This window comes from Fulmarus glacialis, unplaced genomic scaffold, assembly GCF_000690835.1.
Source record: "Fulmarus glacialis isolate BGI_N327 unplaced genomic scaffold, ASM69083v1 scaffold48855, whole genome shotgun sequence".
Classification (NCBI taxonomy): domain Eukaryota; kingdom Metazoa; phylum Chordata; class Aves; order Procellariiformes; family Procellariidae; genus Fulmarus; species Fulmarus glacialis.
Window position 1 is genome coordinate 1 of NW_009213314.1, and position 19,703 is coordinate 19,703.

At 35.8% G+C, this 19,703-nt stretch overlaps 1 protein-coding gene across 1 annotated transcript; it reads right to left on the reverse strand.

The window, feature by feature from the left end:
• Positions 1-1,849: 1,849 nt before the first annotated feature.
• Positions 1,850-19,424, reverse strand: RHOT1 (ras homolog family member T1; the record flags this gene model as incomplete). Its single annotated transcript, XM_009578142.1, has 12 exons — positions 1,850-3,012; positions 11,864-12,054; positions 12,386-12,505; positions 13,315-13,398; positions 13,755-13,885; positions 14,136-14,236; positions 14,807-14,952; positions 15,334-15,418; positions 16,145-16,265; positions 17,214-17,322; positions 17,755-17,853; positions 19,323-19,424. Coding segments are annotated over 12 exons (1,407 nt in total), but the record flags the coding sequence as incomplete, so codon positions are not given.
• Positions 19,425-19,703: the final 279 nt, after the last annotated feature.

Here is a 19,703-nt window from a genome sequence, read left to right on the forward strand (position 1 = left end):
GAGCCGCGCCACTGCGGCCGTGCTGCGCGCGTGGCCCATCCCGAGCGGGCGGCCAGCTGCTCCAGGTAGAGCAGTAGCGTCCACACCCGTCTCCCCCACAGAAAAATACGGCAACAGGCTCAATACAGACAGGTTCGCAAACTGCATAATAAAACACAAGCCGCTCATTGGAACGGCAGTTACAACGCTCTAGTACTTGGCACAGATGATGAGCTATGTCATTAATATAATACTTAAAAGATTTCTATGAGAGGGTACTTACGGAAGGTGAGTGGGAATCGTTACTGTAAATCCGGAGCGTGGTATCAGATATTTGGAAGTGTTTTGGAGCCAACAGCCACTCACTGGTTTAAAATAGCAGACCCTCCCCAGAACTCCAACCTCGGAGATACACCAGACAGTGCTGCAGGACCATCAGTCTCTCAAAAGGCACTTTAGCATCAGTACATTGGCAGTCTGAGATAAATTAGTGAGAAATGAAGTCCTGAAATATCCATTCAGAAGTGCATTGAGGGGGATGGTGGTGGGAATAATCAGCAGCGTTAAGATCTACTAAGTTAGAATGTCCCATTAGGAAAACAAACAAAAAAGTCTCAAGGCATGTAAATATCTGGTCTTCCCTGCTTGCTTTGATGTTAAAAGATCAACGGGCCCAGACGAGTAGTCAGAGATCCCTGCAGATTAAATTACACTATCACAGTGGTCTTCCTTCTTATTTTCTATCACAACCTGGTCTCCCTCTACCAAGGCAGGTATGTTGTACCTAAACAAAAGAAAAAAACAACCACAAAACAAGTGATCTGTCAAGCTCTCGAGAACACATTGTGCACTTTTCAGCTTTCATGTGCCATTGCTGCATGGCACCACAAGCTCCCGAGAAGTGCTGTAAAAATTTAGGGACAGGGAAACATTCGCTTGCTCAGGTCATTGGTTCAAAAGCTCTACATAACACTGATGCATTTATTTTCTGCAACATGGATGTCAGAAGACATCTCACAGAAAAAGAGTAGGAAATACTGTTCAACTACCTAACAAGCCTTCCACATATTCAATAACTGGCACTTGTGAGACCGTACTGTATTTTATGTCCAGTTTCAGGCCTCCCAGTACAAGACAGACATTGACATACTGGAGTGAGTCCACTAGCAGAGAGCCACCCGGAACAGGAAATAAAGGGAGAGGCTGAGAGAACAGGTCTCGTTCAGTCTTAAGAGAAGGTTAATGTGGGGGAACCTCATTTCTGTGGTCTCCAGTTACCTAGTGGGAAGAGGATACAGAGAAGGTCTCTAATGATCACTTTCCCAGGGAAAATGCTGAGATTTTATATAACAGCATACACACCTCCCCAGAAAAGTATTAGCCCTCTTTTCTTCAAAAACTTTTAGAAAATTAATAATTTTCTAGGTAGAGTGTAATAGTTTCCAGATTGGGAGCTTTCTAATCTTCTGTTGATAAGACTTTCTCATTCACCTCCTCTTACCTCACTTTTCTGGAAGGTCAACATAAAAGACAGGCATTAGCTTTCCCAAACAACCCACTGAACTATTTACTTTCTTCTGCTGCTCTATTTTGTCCTTGACGGTAAACACGAAGTTCATGGTTGACTATGCATTTGTGTTTCTGCTCTAAAAATATCACAGAAGTCACTTTTGTCTTCTGATAAAAATCAGAAATAAACCTCTAGTGGAGGCTGCACAGTCATATGACAAATCAAACTACATAGCCAAGCTTTTAAGCTCCAACAACTGAAGGCACTGACAGTATTCTCTCAGATAAAGGACAAGGTTTCATAGGGACCACCTTTCACGGCAGGGGAAGGGGAAAGAAAAAAAAAAAAGATAAACACAAACACAGTACACAGTTATTTTATTGAAATACTTGAAAAGGCCAGCAATGGAAAAATAGGTTTGTCATGAGGAATTAATGTCTGATTTACTTGATCATTAAAAAAGCTGTGTCTATAGGTAATTCTAGCCAGTTACAGAATGCACTGTGATCCATGCAACTACTATACTACAGTAGAATAGGCACTGTGTACTATTTTAGTTTCATCTTATACACAGCTTTCAACAGGTATGATTGACAGATGTGAGAAATTAAACAGCAACACTTTTTGAATTATAAACATTTATAATATACAAATTTGCTCATCTGATTCATAAGGGTTATAAAATATAACATAGTGGAAAATGAAAAACACAAATTACACATAGCATATGAAGTTGATCTGGCAGTTTTTGAAGTTTACATTTTTCCTTTTAAAAGAAATATCAGACTGCTAAGTATGTCACTGGTCATGTAACATACAAAATCATAGGCCAGGACAGCAACAGTGACTTTTTTTTGAAACACGTAGTTAGTGGGGAAATTTGTTCATCAGTTAAAAAGAATAGATAAGAATGAAAATCACAAATTCTGCCTGGTATAGCTTATAGTCCAAAAAGATGAAGTCACTTCAGATGAATGTGAAATAAATAAGCAATCCTTGAGGAAGTATGATCCTTGAATGGAACCTATTCAACCAAAAATTAATTTCAACTATACACTAGTATGTCACCATGGTGAAACATCTAAGAACAGTATTTTGAATAGCTTTTTAGGAAGCAATGTCTTAGTGCTTTAATATGTACAGGTTATTTACAACAAATTCCCTTTTGGCCTCACAAGTTAAGCCATTTTAGCTGGCTGTTGAGATGCAATTCTTTTTTCCACGCATTTTGCAATACTGTAGTTAGAGCTATAATTTAAAATAATCTTATGCATGAATTACAAATATTAATAAAGTAACTCTGCATATATAAATATTTCTAGCAGAATTTAAAGCATTCAGAATGTACATAAAAGTTTTTTTTTTTTTTTTTTATTTGGTAGGGCCAGACGTGCTTCTTCTCAGATCATCGTTGCTTTAATAATGCTTTGTACATAGCAAAACCCAAAACTGCAAAGACAGTAGCACCAAAACTTGCTCGGAGCCAAAACGTAGAGCTCTTGAGGTCCGCTTGTGTCACATGCCTAAAATTTAACACACATACAAAACCAGGTTAATTCCATGACAGGAATATCAGACAACTTGCGCTAAACTACTCTGCTTTTGGAAATTCATCACTACACTTGTCACAGGCAAGCAGCTTACAATTCAGCCTTATGAGTACTTATACAGTCATTTTACTTTTCTTAAAAGCTTAGGATTTGATCTGCAGCCCTAATCACATTTGTAGATCTCACTAAAGTCAGAGAGCTCACGCAGCTGAAGAGAAATGCAGGAGCAGATCATTAGTCATGAATGTGGGGAGGGCAGCGTGTCTTCCTTGAGAGTACCAGCAAGCATTCCAAAAAGGAAAACAAAAACAGCTAGCAAATAATTAATAACCCATAGTGAGAACAACTCTGTCCAGCAAAATCCTTTTTTTTCTTCAATGTTGAGTTTGCATATTTCTGCTTTTCCATGAAAACCTTTCCAGTCCTGTTAAATATCTACTTACACTTCTTCCCCCAAAAAAGTTTACTGACAAGTAGCAAGTAATATTTTTCCAAAAGCTAGAATCAAAAGGACCATTTATAAATCCCTTTCTTCCCAATACAGTCACAAGAACAGCAATAGAAACAGTCATCCAATACCAAGCTGAAAGCTAAGAGAAAGTGCTAGTGAAACAAGCAGTGACAATGGCATCAACAGAAAAAAGACAAGATGTAACAACAGTATGAAGTGACTGTATGACATAAAAAGCCACATCTTGCATGACAGTAGAGACAGCCAATGACCCCACTCTCCCAATTATTGCCAGAAGTTTGTGAGCATGCTCAGTTAAACACGGCTAGCCATCCTCCAAAGTAGTCTCAAGTATGACAGCTTACCATAAAGCAGGAGCTACCCTTTAAAACAAGTTATCATAAATGCCATAATTCAAAGCACAAGAAGTTCCTAAACAACAGTAAGGTTTTTTTTGTTTGTTTGCTTTCATTTACGATAGAACTTACAACAGAACTTCACTAGCCTACATATTTTAGCCTGTATTGATCATCATGGGTTACTCAGTGAAACCTGCAAGAGTATTAAGTACAAGAAGCATAGAGAGATCCTAAGCATACACGGTGCACAGAGTTCACATAGTGTGAACTGCAGAGCTATAGCATACAAGCTGTTTAATAAAGCAGGAATTGTTACTTGCTATCAAAATACACTAAACCAGTTTAGGATATTCTTTAGTAGACATTTGCAGAAGCAATATAAGCCATATAGATCATCAGTGTACTGTCATACCACATGCTGAAGAACAGGCTCTTTGCCGCACAAACAGCGAAACACAGCTGGTCTCTAAAAAATCCTAATCTTATTTAAGAATATCTTGCTGGGTTATGGAACAGATCAAATTCATGAATTCCTGCAAGCATTAGTTCTTCTACAGCTAGTTTTGACAAACTCTCTGCAAACTAGATGTCAAGTGGTTTGCTGAGGGGAAGAAAGGGAAAAGGCAATGGCAAGGTCACCTTAGTTTGGCTGTTGTTACCTGTCTTCAAGTAAACGTGGACCAAGAGATGACTCCATGAAGATGGAATCTTCTACAAAGTTGACGGCGTGCACCTGCTGCATAATACTGCTCTCCTCGTCTGCTAACAGCATGGCCCCCAACTCATCTATGTAGGGTCTTAACCTTTTTACACACATGCACAGTTTGCAGTTCATAGCATGGCTCAACAACAGCAAGTGTCTCAAATATGCTCAAATGACAAAGCCCAAAGAATTTATAATTTTTAGCCATTGAGACCCTGATTCTTGTGCAGTTGTTAAAAACTTAGTGCTTGGGGAAAACCAGAAATAAATGGAGTTTGTACTGTTGATGAGCTAAGTAAAAAAATACGATTTTATGTAGCTATATGCCATTGCTTTAAGGACAAAGAAAACAGCTTAAGACACTGAATCTCTTCCTACTCCGTCCCCAAAGCCTCAACTTTTCACGTATCGATAGGATACTGCAATACTCCTGCACCATACGCACGAGGTGGAGTACCTGTGCTAAACACATTGGAATGACTCCAACACACCAGCCCTAAAACTGACAAGATCTCATTATTGTTGATAATTCAAGACTGTGTTTTATCACTGCTAAGAGCTTTTGCATTTATGTTTTTGGGTTTTTTTGTTTGTTTGGGTTTTTTTTTTAGTAAAAGACTCTAAAACACTTGTCTTCAGATCTCTAAATTATAAAACTTATCAGTGTATGTAAAATAAATCACTTGTATGTAACATGATTTTAATAGATTATGTTGGGCAAATATTTGTATAACTAACAACTCTCAAGTTTAATTTGGTTAATTCAAATGCCCAACTATTTGCATAATTTTAAAAGCATCCCTTTAAAACGGCAAATCACTGTTTAAATTGCAAATGAGTGCTTTATGCGCTAGCAATGCAAAAGCATTATCTCTCACATCTAGATTTTCTGATTCCTATCTATAATTTGCCTTGTTTTGACTTTTGCACATGTCCATATTTAATGGTATGCAAGAAACTTGCTGAGCATGCTTCATCCTTTTAAAAACAATTAATACATTCTCAGGCATGATAAAATCCTTTTTTCATGTTTAAAGGGAGAGTAAATTGACTCTGATCCCTTTTCTAAGCCTAACAGTAACTGACTTTGATTTAAATAAAGGAACTAAATCAAGGCAAGGATTTGTCTTATAGCCTCAAGGAAATCTACTGACTTCAATAAGAAACGATTCTGAACATCTCAGCCCAAAAATCCAAAGTCCAAAAATACTTACTGAAATACAGAACACTATGGATGTCTAATTGCTTTACACCTTTAAACAAATTTCCATTTTTCTTCCTTAAATGTTCCTTATTCTGTCATAAATTACATTTTTGCAACTTTGATCCCTAATATTGTTTAGCTGCCATTAAAGGGAAAAAAAAAAAATCTGTCTGAAATAATTAAAAAGGATCAATGTTTGTTTCCAGCACAGGTTCTTTGACATGAAAGTGGCTATAATGCAGAAAAACTTTTCTCAATACATACTGAAAAATTCTACCTCTTCAATAAATAATGTTCAAATTTAATTTCAGTGAGGTTGTGTTTATGAAACTGATTTTCACCAGTGGTAGAAATTATTACTGCCTTGTAGTAAGAGAGTAACTCTGAATTAGAAAAATTATTCTCTCCAAGGGTTAAACTTATACATGGATGTGCACATATACACACACAGTAGTTGTTAGGACTCCATAAATGAAGCTGTATTTGAAACTCTTGCTTATTAGTAATAATAACTAGCTTTCAAACTTCCCAAATAGATTGGTGTATTTAATCATACAATAAGTTCAACATATGTAAGAAAGTCTAGAAATTTTGCCTTTGGCAGAAAATTCAGATTTTAATGCATGTTTTGGAAAAAAAGACAGATTTTTATTCAATCTACCCTTAATAGTGAGTCAAGTAACTTGTCATTTGTTGGGTAAGATCTCTGAAATCTGTAGAGTCTTTCTTTTAAGAGGCTTTAACAACTCACAAGAAGTTTGCAACATGCACTTATCAAGAGGTTAACTGAGCATGCCTATCATGGTTACACACAGAAAATTGCTGAGTTATTGGCCAATACTGACACTTTTCCCTATGTCAGCAGCAGAAGAATCCCAGGTCTGGGAAGGTTTAACCTTAACTATAAAAGTTCAAAAACATTCCTGTATTAACTACAAAAGCATTTTAAAAGCCCAGTGGTGAGGCCAGCAGGCTAGTCACAAGGCCACTCACACGAAAATTATAAGCAAGTTAATGCAGCCAGCAAGCAGTAGCAGCCTGCTCCGACAGACAATAGGTTCTAACAATAAAATATAAGCAACTGCATTCCAAAAACATCGTGTAACATGCGCAAGCTGCTGCAGCTTCCCTTCAGGCACGTATTTTCCTAGGATGCAAACCAACTCCAGCAGTTAGAATTTTCCCCCGTGCATTAGTCATCTAAAATGTGAAAAGCTCCAAATGCATCTTACTATCTACAAAACCTAAAAAGAATGTAAAATGCCAATTCAATACATTCTATTTGGAAAGAAATCAGGGAATGCAGGGAATGCAAACTTCTACTCAGTACGGGGCATTAAACAGGTTAGAGAAGGAGGAAAACAGGTAAGTAAAATTCTGTTATACTGTCCTAATTTGGGGGACACCTAAGTATAGGGATAGATTTCTGCAATTAGATTTAATGGCAATATACTCTAGTTTTGAAAAATAATCTGCGTACACTGCACATAGTGAAAAATAAATCCTGGGTTACATTCTTAAAACTTTCCCATTATTACAGGAAAATGAAACTATCGTCTTAACTTTAATTTCACAGAAGGAAGGTTTCCATAGGAAAAAAAAAAAATCTTACAAATAATTCCTGAAACAACCATGTTTTATATGCAAGTAGAACTTCACTTCTATTCCACAATATTTAAAAACTTTAGAAGAAAGAAAAAACATGCTCTGAGAAGTCTCCCCCACTGAACAACACAATTCTCATGCATTATAATTATTTTATTTTGAAATTAACTTAGGTGACAGAAAAATGCCACTACTATACAAGCAAAAGGCAACAAGTGAACGATTTAACACTAAGAAAGCAGAAAAACACACTTAAAATTGATGCACTGGAGTTAAAAAAAAAAAAAAGAGACCAAAAATCCAAGCTCATCATTAAAGAAAGGATTAGAATGACATAAGCAGAAACCTTGCTTTTAAAAAGAGGTAAAACAATGTAGTAAAAAGAGATTAAGTGCCAGCCAGACAAATACAAATGAACACCTAAAGGAAAGAACAAATTAAAAATAAAATATAAAAATACTACAGCATAGTAACAAGTCTCATACATGCATGTACAGTGCTTTGAATGCAGTGCCGCCTTCTTGAAAGAACCAATGAAGTGTCATCCTGGGTAGTTCAAACCAACAATCCTGTTCTGCACAATAAACACCTCCAAACTGAACTACCACATTTGTTGAACTTGCCTCTCTGATAGCCTACAAACTCTTGGGGGAGTCTCTGAAGTTCGTCCATAGAAGAGAAACTGAAGGTGGGCATGAAGAGGTTTTTCAGTTGCATAGAGGCAATGTTTTTCCTTTAATTACTAAGGTGGGAATATTCAAATGTCCTATTATATTTTGCCTTAGTAGCAGTGTTTAAGCATTACTTAGCAACAAGTAATACAGGAAGGGTATAATCTGAAAAATTTCAGTTTACCTACTTCCACTGCTTAAAGCTTCAAAATAGGAAGGGATCAGGAGAGTAAGTACTCTTGAGAAACCTCCTTTACGCATCAGTTACCTAACTTTTGCCCAATTACCTGACCTAATGGTAAGCACTTGTAAAGGCAAAATAAGAAAAGTTATATAAACTAACTACATCAGAAAATCCTTCTTGATTCAAATGCTTTCTTTAATCTAATCACAAATCATTAGATTAAAAATGCATCTAAAGAGATAACACTTTTAAACAAGAAAACCATCTCTACCCTCCTAAGTCTACAATTAGGAGCTGTTGTTTACAGATATCTCATCTCTACTATACATGCATTTATACAGTAGTCCATGTACTGAATGGTGAATAACCTGTGGCAATGTGTTCAGTAAGGAAACACCCTTGAAGAGCTAATGAGGAAGAGGGTTGGTGAGATGAAGTAAGCATGCTGGAAACCTGCAACAAAACCCTAGTGACTAACAATGACTATAGACAAAGAGATTCTAGCAAATAATTTTTCCTTTCTGTAGGGTCAGTGGAAAAGTCTATGAGGAATTCTCCTTACCTTGAATTACAGACTTTTTTAGGCAGTAGTAGATTCCTATGCTTATTCCACACTATCTAGTGACAAGGTGTGGAATGATAGCATCCCGAGACTTCTCATAAAAAGGTTTCAATACCTTGAGTCCTTGACAGTATTTCAGAGGAACGAAGTGCAATGTCTAATGCAGGACTCGGAAAAACCACAGGCCCATACAAGAGAGAGACAAGCCATGACAGCTAATGTAGCAACCCATAACCGTTCCAAAAAATGAGGATGCGTTATAGAGGTGATTTCAGCCTCAATAATAAAGAGTTGGGATTTTCTAGTAGTGACTGCTGAATGAAGTTTTAGAGCGACAATAGGCAGAGATTGCTGTTTCAAGGGATTTTTGTCTAAGGGATGACTGCTGTAGAAGAGATGCAGCATGAGCAGACTCACTCATATTCACAGTCTTTTCCTAAGCTAATTTCACCCTTCTCTGAACTCTCACTCTGTGGTAACACTTTTACCTTGGATTAAAGTGGTATTTCACAAAGATGCTCAATACTGTAGGTAGGTGTATCAGTATGCCTCCTATGTGTGTGTAACTTGCATTTAAAGGAGATAGTCACTCTTATTTGGAGCACCTACATCTGAAAACAGTAAAATGTAGTAACATACATGGACCAGCAGCATGTCAGGATATTCTAACCGTGGCCTTCAAATAAACACATTTATCATAGTTGCCTCCAAGAATCACGTTTATCATATACGCCTCCAAGTAGGCTACAAAGGATGGAACCACTACACTACAAAAATTGTTCGGTTTGAACTCCCATTTGCTGGGGTGAGATGACAAGTGCTGAGGTGTTAGTAAATCATGTGTGTCAAAAACTGCCTGCAGTACACACAAGACAAGGTATAGCACTGTTTTCAATGCTGAAAACCAGTTATCTCTCTTTACCAATGTTTTTTTCCAAAGTGTCTGCAAATGTTTAACCATTTACCACTTCTTACATGTTGCGTATTGTTCAGAAAGGAACTGGATGTTAAAAGCTCTAGATTTTTTTACACAAAATACCCACTCTTTGTGCAAACCAAGCGTAACACACACAGAGAGAAATTCTATGATTCCCAAATATCAAACAACTAGCAAATATAAACATGTAATGTGTTATACCATGCTGCTATAGTCAAGCTGTACCTTTATGAAAATATTTGTGTAACTGATATCTAAGAGGCACTACCTCTAATCAATATTAAACAAACCTATAATGTCTCAAGTGAGACACATTACACAGACTTATAGACACTATTTAATGTTCATTACCAGTTCCCTAAACAGAGACAGTCCTGATTTCTCCACAGTATTTTTGCAATCACTAGGTGCCTGAATCAACTACCAAATTGGTAATGTTTCAAAGAAATCACTAGACTAGCTCGAAAGACCAAGAGTACCTTCAAGTTAAACAAAGTTTGACAATCTTATGACAATTATTAAAGTAAGTATCTGCCTATTTAGTGGATATGGAGTGAAAAATCTGCAGTATATAAGGTTACCAATTGCTTTTTCAAAAAAACTTTATTTTAAAAGCACACCTGGTACCTAGTAAATAAAGTTAAGGACCTGTTAAGAACTGCAGTGAAGAGTTTGTTCTTTACAGATTGCAGCAAGTCTGAGTTGAGGAAGTTCTGACAGATGCAAAATGTACACCTGTTGCAGGCGCACATACAGCGTAACCGGGCATGGCTGCGAAAACACACAGAAGGACAGGAGTTGAAATCTTGCTCATAAAATCAGGTGCACATTAGGACTGTGCCACAACCAAGAGAGATTTAGGAATAAAAGGTACATTTGAATGAGTAAGGAGAGGAGAAAAAAAATACACTGGGGAAGCAAGGGTACAACTACAGCTGTGCAGAATTTTAAGGTTAGATGTTCTATGTCTTCGACATTTTGGCATTACCACCATACACAGATCTTAACAGCAAAGCACAAACATGAATGAAAATGTTTGCTGAATTTATTTAAGTTTGTAAGGAAAGCATCTAAAGGCCTATATGTCTGCACAGCAATAGATAACACCCCTTTTTCAAAGGAAAGTAAGCACATTTTCTACCGCTTTGAATGCACACTTTACAAAGTGACAGTTACCTCTACTTTTCCCACCCTAACAAACACACATGCTTGAAAACTAAGGGAGAAGCAGGAATATTGATATGACAAGACATTTGGTCAGTGCTACACTTTAGTGGTTTCCCAGTATTCCAGTGCTACAAAATAAATAGAAGAGAACAAAAACAAAACAAAAGCTTTATAAATCTAATCCAATAAATTCAGTCTAAAATATTTTTTTAAAAATCCTATTATTTTGGGTGAAAGTGACATTATTCTATTTAATTTAAAGCAAATGTCAGCTGTCATACTAGACTCCATCTGCTGTAATATTTATGTAGTTCATTACCATATTAAAAGCTCCACCCACCAAAAAAAGTGATGCAAAGGGAGCTTAGCAACAGTGAGATGTGTAGTGAAGAAGAATGTGCGCTTAAGTATCTTCTATCTGAAGCCCAAAAGGTGTTTATACAGAAATTCTATAAAAAATGTAAGATCTATTAGATTAATGAACTGAATACTAACAAACATAGTAATAAACACCCTGAAAATAAAAAAGCGTCAAGCAGTGCATTGGGGGAACTGTTGTTCACTAGAGAGTGTCATTACTTGTAATCAACTGTCAAGTTGAGCTATTAATGAGGATTACAGTACAACTTACTCACAAGTATCTCAAAAATATCAAGATATGAATATTGACATATTGAGTTATGTATCCACAATAAGGAACAAACAGAACCCTACATATTCATTGGAATTTTCAACACGAGCTGGATGAAGTAGTGTATTCTTTAAAAAATACCTTAGCAACAATAGCTGACACTGATTTTTATGTTGGATATATACCAACTTCGTCAACTTGAAATAATTTGAAGATTCTACTCAAGTCACTTATGTCTCTCTGTTGCTAAATCTCAGTGAAGCAGTTCCATCCTCGTGGCTAACAATGACATGCAGTGGTATTGTGCGTGACCCATGCAATATGAAAAATATAACAGTTCAAGTACTTACGGATACATTGCCATAGTTGTCAGTTTAACAAAGATATCCTTACTCGGCACATCAACAGTATTACAAGTAAAGGCTTGAGGTGGAGGCATTTTGTGTTTTTTGCAGAATTCAGCAAATTCCTGTCTAACTTCATGCAAGTCAGACTTTGCAGCTACCACTAAGCATGGTATTCTGCTATCCATGAAGTGCTGCTGCAAATTTAAAGGAAAAAAGTGAAAGAAACAGTATATGACAAATTCAGCCTGGAACAGCCTGAGTTGAATTGGTTGCAGCAGCATTAAGATATATTCATTGCACTGAAGTCAGGCATTTCTAGAAGCAGAATATTTTATATAGACAAAGTTGGCTTTGTATAAATAACAAAGCTGCATTTTTAATACATCATAATGCATAACGAGCACTCATAAATAAAATGTCTTTTAAGCACTAGAACTTGTGTATAGGACCAGTAACTGACACTGAATATTTTGTCAGTGAAAAGATGTATGAATGTAAAGGTTTGTATATATAAACTATACAAACCTTAAAAATCCTGGCACAGTACTCAAAGGACTTAGGGTTACTGACATCATATACCAGGCAGACAGCATCACATACGGTCTCAGCATCAGTTAAAAATTCAGAGTCACTGACATCATGTAGCTGGAAAAAAAGATGGTCAGAGAGGGAGAAAAGCTTTGTTATTATGAAGTTAAAGGAATTTTATAACTTTCTTTTACTCATAATTTTTATGGCTCATTTTTACGTATCCTTAGAACTAATGGACTGACAATAGGCAGAATTAATGAAAAAGAAATAGTAGGAATTTACCATACAGCCAACATAAGTGAGCTGTTAACATCACATCTGCAGGCAATCACAACCTCAGCATAAAAAGTTACATTTGCTTCTAACACAAAGTCTTAGAAACTGGCATTCACCCTACACAGAAAAACCACAGAGCAGAGGACTAGATCTCGGTAAACAAAGAAAGATACCATATTATCATAAGGAAAAGTACAGTGGAACAAGCTTTAAAGAAAGCATGTCACCCACTGAAGATTAACTTTAGCCATCCTAATCACCCTACGTGACAGATTCTTCTTTTCTAAATAGGTAGATTGCTTGTTGATAATTCATCATATGTTATAATTTGATGCCCTGCAGCATGAACATAATGGACTGGGTACTCTACAATTTAGGTCAGGGTTTCAAAAATAACAGGTCCTGAACAGGTTCAGTTTAAAGTATTAGCAACATGTAAAACCAGAAGTTATTTGAGCCGGAAAAGGAGGCGGAGAAGGGGAGGAAAAAAAAACAGCAAAGGGAAAAAAAAACAGGTATGCTGGGGGGAATCCACAATTATGAAGAAGAGACAATTAAAACAGAAATGTGTTTGCAGAAGGCTCTGGATAATTCACTGAATTTTAAGATTAACCAGTCTTACGCAAACAATAACGAGGCAACCTTACCAGCAAGTATTTTTCCTGTCCGTATACATAGACTGTATTAATGGCGTAGTAAGATTTGTGTTCTGCACGTATTTGCCTCTGTCTCTGAAAATGCAGAATTTCATGTTAGACCACAGCAAAATTCCCCTTTAATTTAGATTTGAACAGCTGTTTTATTCCATTTATTAATGAATGAAAATTACAGTGATCTGTGATTTATTTTGCAAGTACATGCAAAAGTTATAATCCATGATGTACAAGTAATTATTGCATGCAATAGCCATTTGCCTATTTGCAAAAAGAAAAAAAAAACAAAAAAATACCTCCCCAATAATTCTATATTCCCTCATAGAGCTCTCCAAACTCAGCAATAATCAGTAAAGCTCTATGATCAATTGGTTTTGCTGTCTAACCTTAACTCAAAAGCATATATAGGTGAATATAAGCAAAAGGTTTCTTACTATTAGATTTCTTCCAAGAAGAGCCTGAAGAACTCCACTTTTCCCACAGCCTTTCATTCCAACAACATTGCATCGGAAAACATTTCTCTGAGTCTGTTTTTTCTGGAGGTCTATCTTTTTATCTCTTGTTACTTTTGAAAAAACACAAATATTTTTCACAAGATGTACATGCTTGTATGTATATGAAGACATGAAATAATTGTCCACTTACACTAAAATGCACACAAAAAAATCTCTCAAATATTAAACCAAAGGTTTGACTTGAGCAGAAAGTAAGAGAATTTAAGTGAAAAAAAGACAGACCATTTGTTTAAACAATTTACTCTTGAGCAGATTTCTAAATTTAAATTCCTAAGTTGTACCAATTTTTTTTTTAATTACCTGTAATTGCTGATGCTTGAGATTCTTGTTCTGCAAGTATCGAGTAGCCTAAATAACCCAGGTACTCCAGGCAACGCTGTACATCTAAGTACGTGGTTAGTCTAGCAGAGGGGACAAAAAGAAGTTTTTCTAAATTGTTAGCATCTGTGATACCAATTCTTTACAGTACTCAAACAATTTTTAAATCCTATATCCAGACTGACACGATAGAAGTACTCCTGGTGCTACGTAGTACTGAAGGACAAAAGCACTCTGAAGGTGAATGGTGGCAACCTTACCAGTCTTAATAGCCAGCAAAACACTGTGAAAGCAGTACTTGCGGAGGCCTATCAACCATTTCAATAGGAAAAAACCCTCATTATTGAACATATTATTCATATTGTCTCTAAAGAGTAGAACAACTGAAATAAATATTTCAACAAGTTTCAGGGAGATTTCCACATTTTGAAGAGACACTTCTTCATAGTTAGCACTAAATACTGGCCAAATCCTGAACAGGTTATAAGAATTGTCTGAAGATTAGGCCACTGGATGGCTATAAAAACTTGACTGCTCGGGTCAATTTTCAGCTATTAAACTTCCCTCTTTCTAGGAGATTCTTAAAAGGAATCTAAAAATGCATTATCATACCCAAAGTTCTCAACTACGAAAACGTAATGTATCACACTTACGTCCACTGAGAGAGAAACCCTTGGTATGTAATCCACCCCCTTTCATTTGTACAAACAGTGTTGTTAACATCAGGTCCCCATGGCATATAAGGGAAGACTTTGAACAAATCTTTCAATTCATCGGGAGACAAAGCACAATCTCTATCCTGAAAACAAGCATACAATATCAGACATAAATCACTTAATTCATGTCTATTCTAAACTGGTATTTTCTTGCTGTATGCTTGCAAGATTCAAGAAATTGGCTATAAGAAACTGAGCTGCTTTCTTTTTAATCATTGTTCTTTTCTTGTTTTTAAGTAAGACTAAATATATGAGCTAGTTTTTGGTAGTACAACTACAACTGCCAACTCTCCTTGTAGACAGAAATATAAGCAGCAGGCTAGTTTTGACTGCAAAGCTTAAGCCAGAGCCAGTTTCTGCATGAAATGACATAACGACAAAAACACACTTTTTACTACCAAAATTGCTAGCAAACTAGGGCTCTTAAGTATAAGTACACACACACTCTCAAATTAAAAGCTTACCAAATCATGTTTATCAAAAATACTTTGAAGAAACAAGTATGCATGATGATTTAATTCTGTTGTGCAGTCTGGAGGAATTTTTAGCCTGTTTATTGACAACAAAAACAAATACAAGAAGGGTTAAGTGTGCTTATGGAATATAGAACATTAAAACTCAAAATACAGACTTTTTGAACTACAACATTGGGTATTTGACCTTTGTATTTGGCTTTATTAATTTATCTTTAAAGAGATCAAAGCATATACTTTTAATTAGGAATTCTAAAATTATGAGTGATGTCTTTATATTACATGATATATAGCTATATAGTAATCAGCTTTTTGTTTGGTTTGGTTGGTTGTTTTTTGTGTTTGGGGTTTTTTTTTGAAAAAAAAAAAAAAAGAAAATCATGTAGTTACAGTTTTGAAAAGAAACCACAGAGTTGGTCGATTTTTTAACTTTTTAATTTGGGGATTTTCAAAGGATCTCAAGTGCTATGAAAATACTGACAAGCCTTTTCTAATTTGTTGCCACATACAATAAGAAACTGCTCAGATTTACGTTCCAGTTTTGTATTAAGAGTCTCTTTTGCCATCTTTCTTATAAAGAGAGATAGAAGTACATGATTTGGCACAAGAGACGGGAGTTCTTCCTTCGTAATTTTCAGTCACATGAAGATTTTGGCTGGTAGGTCATAAAGTAAGGGAGGTACTTGATGTAACAATGTGTTAAATAAACACATTACAATAACCCTTTCCTCCTGCCAAAGCAGGAGGCAGCATAAATTAAATGCATGTTAAGTTAAAGAAAGCTAAAATAAGAGATACATACGGAGGAAACAAGTACTCTGGTGTAAGCTCTAAGTCATCATCATATCCAAAGCGACGTAAAACAGTCCAAGTTGTTTCATGCCTTCCTCGCTGAATGAAAAGTGTGTGTAGAAAAAGAAAACCTAAAAATCAAATGATGAAATCTTAAGGCCCTGAAGTGTTTTATCTGCTACAAATATTTTTAATAGAATCAGACTGAAAACAAAAACGCTTGAAATACACATTCAGACTTTAAGTCTCCTCGGTGACATTACAGCATTATCCACACAGACTGGAGGTTCAGAAATCATGTTATTTGTAAAAGTGTCCTTCAAGGAACTGTTTCCTTAAAACAACCCACTTGGTTTTCTGTTCTTGTTTGCTTCCTTCAGTACCAGCATTTTAGAAGAACTCAGCTGTATGAAAATAAAGACAACAATATTTTCAACAATTTAAAATAGGAAGCCTTAGCAAGAAGCCTGGAGAGTAGTCTCATGGAAGACTGCCTTTAGTTTTCCTGTATGAAAATAACTGGGTAAGATTTTTTTTTTTAGCACTTTCCAGGGCTTAACAAACACTGAGATTTCACTGTTTAGTAAGGCTATGCCTTAAGAGTCCCACACTTTACAATTTCTCACGAGTCCTATTACATATGTAAGCTCCACAAGCAAAGCAGTTACATTGATGCTCAGAAAGAAAACGTTTCTTCTCCTTTCACTTTTGCCATATGCTCTGAGCAAATCTGTACAACATAGCTTTTAAAATGTTGACAGACATCACACCTTGCTGACAAGCGTTGCAGACAGTGAGCCTAGAGACAAGATACATCTTTATCTAGGAGACAATCTCTTTTGAATCAGTATACTTATTTGGATTCCAAGCTCTGCAACGAGAAGTAAGAAAGACCTTATTTTATTCACCCTGGTATTCCTCAGTTTAATCATCCTTTGATACCATACTGCCACTACACCCAGCTCTTGTAGTCTAAAAGAATCAAGACAGAGATCATATTCCAAAAGACTAGCGTTTTTATGTAAGAATGATTATCAACTGTGTAAAGACATATCTTTTAAGAGTAAAATAAGGCTTACCTTTTAATGTTAATCCATTATCTGCAACTCCATCACTTAGGTTTTTCCTGACCACATTCTTTACATCTTCCAAAGCTTGAGGTGCCAGTGGTGTATTAAAACAAATTCTCTAACAAAAAATCAAAAAGAGCATGTTAGGACCACTGGCTACTAAGCTGGACAAACAGCATGTCCTGTATGAAATACAGCCTTAAACATTCTGATAAGCTCGTAAAGGACAATCCAATTTCTTAGTGGAAATAAAGGTGTACAAACTGTATTTTATTTTATTTTTAAATACAAGTGTTGACACTTGTTCATTTAAATAGATTTTTTTTATTTTGCTCTTGAACTAAAACTTGAACAATGGTTAGAAATAAAATTAATAGCATTTCCATTTTTACAGATCCATTCTTTTATGCTGCACTTGAGACTTTTAATATTTAGACCTGATTCCCTTACAATTCACCTTACTACTGTTCCTTCAAAAACAATCACTTGTTTTTCTACAATTATATAGTTCAACTATTAAGCATGGTAAAAAGATAAGCAAAAGAGTTACCTGAAAGAAGTTGAGCTCTGCATCATTGAGAGTACCATCATTATCCTGATCAGAAATTCTAAAAATGCGAGTGAGTGCTTTAATACAGGCAGGTTTCATCTAAGGAATAAAAGAAAGTTCAGTATCTTTCTAGGCTTGAATATAAAAAGATTACACTGAATGACGTCAGGCAGCTCAATGACATTAAAACAAATACTAGCCTTCATTTTTCATTTTTAGAATGGAGACATTCATACACACACACACAAAAAAAAAGCAAAAGGAAACAAAATCCTGATCTAGCAAATTTATATCCATAAATTTAAAGCAATTATTCCACATTAAATGCCTTTCTATTCAATTATTAGAAGAGCCTCAAGCTCTTCACAAGCTGAAGGTGGCACTACTTAGTTATTAAAAAAAAAAAACCATCAGTTCTCTAAATTTAGTCTTATTGCTACAGAAGGCTTTAAAAAACAAACAAACAAACAAACAACAGAATAATTTTTTTTCCCAAAAACATTTTTTGGTGGGGAAAAATCAAAGGCCTTGCAATCCCAGTGCCTTGCAAAAATAAACGGTTCTAGAACTACAGTCAACTCTTTCTAAACAAGCACACTATCTCTATTCACTATTTCAACTATAGCTTCAGAAGGCTTCAAACATCAAATACTGAAAATCTGCACAGGGCTCATTCATCTACCAGGCAAAGCATTGATCATATGGACTATCTCTATGACAAAAGAATTGCTGGGATACCTTCCAAGTGAAGGAAAACAGACAGTGGTAATTCTCTCCCAACAACTACAGTGATGATGGACTCTTCTCTTCACAGAGGTCACACAGATTGCATAGAGATTGGTTTTGGAAAACCAAAAAGATTTCAGCACAACAATTTTATCACAACATTACTAACTCATAAAGATGATTCTGATGAAAGAAATCAAAACAGAGTTATTCTCTGGTTCTCTACTTAACAAAGTATTTATGATTGAAGCAACTTTCCTACTGCCTAATACTACACAGGGGTTATGTTTAGAGATTTTATTTGTATTTGCCCATGAAAGTAATGTTTTTAAACAAAACATACTCCATAATACTCTGAGCTAACTACCTGTGATACTTAAAAACCAGCCACATCACTTGTTTCTTATCCCTTTTGCCAAAGTCTCACAAGATGCTGAGAAAAGTTCTTTCCCTTAAATCAGGCCAAGTCTGGAGTAGTTTCCCTGAAATAAATGGAGTTACTGTGAAATGTATATCTAAAGGAGAACTGAATTGAACACATGATTTTGTTCACGTTACATTGGGTTTAAAGCCATTATCAAAGCTTCTCATTTTACTTAACAATTCACATGGCCAGCAAAAAACTGTCTTCATTGTTTTGAATGAAGAGGAAAGACAGATCAGATTAATACAACATAAAACAATCACCATGGTTCTGGAATACAATGCTTGACATTTGGAGGTGGGGTGATGGTAACAGAACACACCTAAGAAATGCAAAATCCACTGAAAAGGAAAGAACAGCAAAGTGTTTAACTTCCCCCCAGCTATATTATTTGTTCTTAGAATCTATGTATAAATACCTCTTTCTCCTCTGGGCAATAAAGAGGACCTGTAGGATGTAGAACAGCTTTCTGTGCATAATAAAATAGCTCAGATATATTCTTCAAGTTTTTGGCTGAACACTGAAAGAGAAATCCTTATATTGATTAGCTAGTTTCTTGACTATTTGTGATTTCTTCTGAAATTTAAGCAAGCATCAAACTTTTAAAGATCTAGCCCCCTTTTGTGGGTACAGTGCTGTTTCGGAAAAAAGACATCTAGCCCTGTACCTGTTTACTAATTAATAAAGGAGGTCTCACTACAATTTGCTGTCATATCAGTAAGAGAGAAATCAAAAAGTTGTATCTACTTTGGGGGGAGAAAACAAGAAAAAGAAAGAAAATAAGAAAAAGAAAATAAGA